Source organism: Uloborus diversus, chromosome 7, assembly GCF_026930045.1.
Source record: "Uloborus diversus isolate 005 chromosome 7, Udiv.v.3.1, whole genome shotgun sequence".
Taxonomy (NCBI): domain Eukaryota; kingdom Metazoa; phylum Arthropoda; class Arachnida; order Araneae; family Uloboridae; genus Uloborus; species Uloborus diversus.
Genome location: NC_072737.1, coordinates 85,332,358 through 85,338,357, shown reverse-complemented (window position 1 = coordinate 85,338,357; position 6,000 = coordinate 85,332,358). Strand labels below are relative to the sequence as shown.

General features: G+C 34.9%; 1 protein-coding gene across 1 annotated transcript in view; it reads right to left on the bottom strand.

Moving 5' to 3' along the window:
* Positions 1 to 913: 913 nt before the first annotated feature.
* Positions 914 to 6,000, bottom strand: part of LOC129226399 (meteorin-like protein) — a 31,717-nt gene continuing 26,630 nt past the window's right edge. The window contains exon 4 of the mRNA XM_054861000.1: positions 914 to 2,064. Within this exon, the coding sequence (XP_054716975.1) occupies positions 1,739 to 2,064 (326 nt within the window). The 3' untranslated portion in view covers positions 914 to 1,738. The remainder of the gene's footprint in view (positions 2,065 to 6,000) is intronic.

Sequence of the window (6,000 nt, the reverse complement as noted above, 5' to 3'; positions counted from 1 at the left end):
AAACTGGATAAAATAAATCTTTGAATTAATTAATATTTCTCTTGTTTGTATGTTTTCAGTCTAAACATTGCTTTCTTTTACAACAATGATTTGCCCCTACTTTAAATTACATTTGAGGCAGTGAGAAGCAAAGGGATGTAAGTGGACATTTTCAAGTTTTGAGTAAAACGCGTTTAAAGATAACATCCTAGGTAGGCTTTCATTGAATTTTTTTCTAAATCATGCTGTATAGCAGCACCTACCAGAGCTACTAGTACCATCACTTACCCCAAGACAGAGAAGTTCACCTACCATGTGTAATGACTATCTCCAAATTTTTAATTTTGCCACTTAAATCCCTTTGCTTCTTACTGCCTCATTTTAACTATTGTATTTCAAATTTTAAGCATCTTGTTTAACAAAAAGCATTTTTAAAAAAAATGTCAAGAAATAGTTTTTTCATAGAACACCTATCAGCATATAATGGGTTTTTTTTTAATTGTTTAAAATAATATCTTCAAGTTTATATAAATAGTTAAGCATTAAACCAGTGTTCTTCTGCCTTTTGTGTAAGATTAATTTTGAAAAGAACTAGACAGCAAAAAAAAAAAGTATACATAACTTTACTGACGCATAGCTGAGAGTTGTCTCTGAAATTGTTTCCAATCTTCTAGTATCAATTCCAGAGATTTTTTTCATTCCCTGATGTAATTTTTCTATCTTTGAAGGCTGTCTCAAAGAAAATAATATTTTAATTTATGCATTATATCCTGTGTTTAGGTGTTCTACGTCTCAGCCCTTAACATTTTAACCAATAAATTATTTTCAAAATAAGAGTTTAAAATTATTTTTTAATTGAATAGGAGAGCAAGAGAAAACATATTTGCTGCACATGTAAATGCAAAATCTAAAAACTTTTATTTTGGCAGTCATATACGAAAACTGTACAACATTTAATGGTTTTTTTCTTGGCAATAAAATTCATTAACAAAATATTTTTGCTTTGGATAAAATATGCATTTTTAAGCATGATTTTAAAACATCTTTAAACACACAACTTTGTTTTCATGTTGAAAAAAGGAGCAATCTACCCCTCTATTTTGAACACAAATTATTTTGATGAAAATACTGATGAATTTCCACTAATTTATTACACGTATTCGAACAGGTATGAATTTTGTTCATTCACTGTTTTATCTTCATTTTATATTTCAAATGTTTTTAGACTGAAAAGTTCTAGAAACATTCTTTTCTATGTCTGCTAGAAAAATATTACTCTTGATTTTCGATCATTTTATCACAGTGTTAAATACAAAATCCAATTCTGTGAAAAATCACATTGCAAGCTGTCATTGATTTATGATTTTATGTACGACATTCAGTGAATATGTAGTAGTAAATCACATACTGCACTAGTACAAATTCTGAATTATTGATGGGAATGGGCACTCGAAAAAGCCAATTGTCCTGGGTGTTTTATAATTGGACTGAAATGTATTAAAAATGTGGTGTGGAAAAGGTTTCTTCTCAAAAGTGTTAGTAATACGAAGGGCAACGTATCTCCATTTGTCAGGATGTTGCTTTTTTTTTCTACTGATTAACACATGTCATCTTGAATTTCCGGTTAAATATAAAACAGAAGTCATCTTGGGTATCTGATCCTGATATGTTTTAGGTAGTTCTTTTACACATACAAATATACTTTGAACACGAAAAGCTTTTTTTTTTATGTACACATAAACACATGAAACACAAAAAACTAGTCAAGGACACAATCTAGGGTTTCAGACATAACAGCTTTCCTCCTAACTTTCTTCCATTCCGTCCAGCGCGGAGCACAAGATATAATAGGGTCTCCAAGACGCCATCGTCCAAGAAATAAAAATTCGCCACTTCCCACCTTAGTTCCACAATGCAAAGGCCTGTGAATAACACCAGAATACACAGTATTATTGCCATACAGTTTTTCAGTGGGTGTGAACACTTTTGGTTCAGAGTCACGTATTATTGCACTTGACCGCACAGTGAGTTCAGTCCGCTGCATTAGCTCGTTTTGATATAAAGCACTGATTGAGCCTCGCACAGCTAAAAAAGAAAAATACATGTAAGTACATGTGCACCTCTTGTTTAAAGATAATTATGCATAGTAATATTTAGCTTTTTCGTTTCCATCAAAGAAAACTAGCAAGCAAGTATTTTGGGAGATGAAACTTATGAGAAAGATTATATACTCTTTTATGGAATCATGGGAAGACCTGTCATTTTCTTTATTGTAGCGTGACACAGGGTTTCCGCTACAATCAAATTTTTTTCAAAATACAAAAGTACTATTTGAATTGCAAAAATGACAGACTGCATTTTGCTTTTTTGCTCATAAAATGGAAGACAAAAAGAAGGCATAATCTGAAAGATTTAGCAAGCATGGTAGTATTCAACTTCATCTTCTTATAAATCTTTACTAAGAAGATATTTAAATTACTATTCAACTATACTTAGTCTCAATGGACATTATGCCCCCCCCCCTCACAATAAGTGCATTATTCAGGGGGGGGGCTTGTAATTTAACAACCTGCTGAGTGAAGCATGAGATTTTTAGTTTCCAGGCCATGTAAGCCATTTGAAAAAGTAAGTTTTAATGGGAGTTTTATTATTCCTTTCTGCATCAGAATCGCTATTCATTGGTTGCCCCCTTGCCCTCCAAAAAGTGCAAACTCCAATAAAAAAATTACTGCTTCGGACAATATGGATATGTCATTTGGAAAACAATCCAATATTTTCCTAACCCAAATTAAAAAAAAAAAAAATTTTTTTTTTTGGTTGTTCAAATGATTTGTTCATTCAGGGTTTATTATTCGTTAAATCGGGGTCCAACTGTATATGTTAGTTTCTGTGTGTATATTATTTATTTAAAAATTTCACAACTAAATTTTGAATTTAGTTTTCAACAGGACATAAGACACATTGAGGCATTTAAAAAGATATGTGACTGTAGGTATTCATTAGCCATCAACATTTTAATGTTTGCTAAAACTTTTTTTCTAATTTTAGCTTTTTTGCTAAAGACGTTTTGAACTCTGTTTAAACCCTGACGTGAAATTCTCGACAAACTAATTTATTGACAATGATTGATTACTATAGGTTTGTATTAATTTATATTGCATTCCTGCGAACATCATAGCAATATCCCCATTTTTCATTGTTATTTAGAGAAAAATATAACTTTTTTACTCTCCATCAAAGTACAATTAAAATTAAGTTCCTTACATTACATACACAATCGAGAGAAATGCTCAAAATGAAGGAACCTCCCGCAAAAAACAGTAAAGTTGGAAAGTGTGATATTGTAAAAAAACTTTTCTTATCAAAAAAAATAAATAAATCGCATTCTAACATCGCTGAGATAGGGTAGCACAAAGAATAATCAAGAGACCATCAAAAATGAACACCAACTTCATGTCAGTGGTTGGGGAACAACCCTGTGTTTTCTCCATCACATGCCTGTTCTCTGTTCTGATGCCGTGACTTTTCAGCATGTCAGTTGATGACAAATTATGGTGTAAACCATCATTTTATTCCCAGAGCACCAAGGGCCATGCTTTGACTTTGAACAGGGCGACATGATTGTCTGTCAATAATATCTACACTGTTTGCAAAATTATTCATAGCCCCAGCTGCCCTCTTTGTAACGTACGGACATCAGGAAACGAATATTCGCTATCTGCAGACTTGTACCACGCTCTCCTGCCGTGGCCTACGTGACAGATATTAGGAAGCAAGAGCGTGTATGGACTGCTGATAGTCTCATCCTGTTCTCTATTTGTTTGTGCTTTATTTTATTCCTTATTTTTTCTCTGCCAGTCATATTTGAAAGTAAAATAAGCCTTTTTGTTAACTTTGAAGCCTATGAGCTGTGACTGATTGGTGTGACGATTAGGCGTTGGTCTCTTACGCCCAAAGTATGAGGTTTGAACCTGGCTCCAGTTGGTGGATTTTCTAGATGCAGAAAATCAACAGCATGTATGTCATATGACTATGTAGTGTGTAAAAGATCCCTCGAGTATTCATTAGGTTTTGTATACTTTTGGTAAAATTAAATTCCTAGTGCAGTATTGCATAGTAAGAGCCCTGGTGCCTCCATCTGGTGAAGAAACTGCATCAGTTGGAGGTTGCCAGTCTCTAGGGAGGACTGCCAACAGTTAGTAGAAAAAAAAAGTCTATGAGCGACCAGGGGTGCCCACCCCCACCCCCAAAATGGTAAAAAGCCTCGACCCCAAAAAAGGAAAAAACACCCCCCCCCCCAGGTGGGCACCGCACCCCTGTGATCGACTAAACAAACCAAAATGTATTAAGACTGACTGACAGGAAGGCCTATCATTTTGAATTCTTCAGGGGGGGGGGGGGCAATGGGTATATTTTCTATGCACAACAAAGACCATGCCCACTTATATGTAAATTCAATCCCGTACTTAGCATGTGTGACACCTGGGATGGTAATTTGTGGCGTCACCGTACCCCCTCCTCGGAAAAATTTACAAATTAGTGGTCTTAAAAATGCATTTTAGCTTCATATTTTTCAAACTTGTAATTCCACTTTGGGTGTCACCCCCCCCCCCCCCATCCCACTTTAGTGCATTACCTACTTTAATGTTAAAAAAGATAATTTAAAGTGTGTACCAGTGCTTGGATATACAAAGCCCAGTTTGGAATTTAACTAGTTTTAATTTAACTCTATAATTTTAAGCACTTTACTATTACAGTGGACGCCGGTTAATTGAATCAAATCGTCAAAAACAGAACAAAATCCAGCTTCGTTAAATTAGCTGCTTTTTGGAATCAAAACTGTTTAGAACAAGTGTGATTCATATAAGCAGCGGCCACTGTATTTTTATTTTATTAATATATTATTATTTTATTAATATATTATTATTTTATTTTATTATTATTTTTGGGGGGGGGGGGGACACTTGTGAATATCGCCTAAGGCGGCAGAACTACAAGAGTCGGCCCTGTTTCTCAACGTTGATGGAACTGAAGTAGAGAAATCTGAAACACGTGAGACCTCCGACGCCCTCTCCCCAACGAGCGCCCTTCTTTCGACGAAAGAGCACCTGATCACTCAAACCACATGTGCAGCTGTCTCCCATCTTTCACCGCACTCCTTGGTTCATTATCCTTCTCGAGCAAGAGGCCTTGGCGCCGAGGAATGCGGGTACCATTCCCAGAAGATCAACCCGTATCAAAAAAACAGAATTCTGGTTGTTCGTATTTATTCAACTAAATAACATCTGGGTGGAAGGGGATCCTCATCTGCTTTTTTTTTTTTTTTGCCAGTATCAGACGCATTTTTCTCCAACAAATGGATATTGTTTTCCCGTGCTATGCTAGTTCAAAAAAAAAAAAAAATTTAATTCTTGTTGAAATTTTCCTAAACAAAACAGTAATTCCAATTTTACGTTACTCAAAGAATTAAGTTTATAAACGTAAAATAAGGGTAATTACAAAAGAAAAAAAATCAAATAGAAAAAAAAATAATAGTAGTAGTAAAGATGACTCCTCCCCCCCTTTCAAAACAGAAACTATTGAAAATGAAACCACAATAGAAAACAAGAAATTTACACGTTTTGATTAATTGACGCGTTCCTTATCGATGAGTTCAACTCGAGTAACTTTTAGTGCCTGATTTTTGAAGTATTTCTTCTTGGGAAGCTCACTGAAAAGAGGAAAGTTATTAGTTACCGTTTTTCGGGGGGGGGGGAGGGGGGCTTACCGTTGCAATACCACTATGAAGGTAAACAATGTAATTTTGCGATAAAAACACTTCTCTTTTCCATTCCCCACAAAAATAAATAGTGTTCTTCGTTATGCATACGCGTGATATTATGTAAGACCTCCACATCATACACCGTGAAAAGGTTCAAATTTAGGAAAGTATCTCCCTGAGATTCATCAATTCAGAATTTTCCAAGTGGGGGGAAGGGGCAAGGACTTCTTACGCGATGTCTTTCACTGGGAAAAATAAAA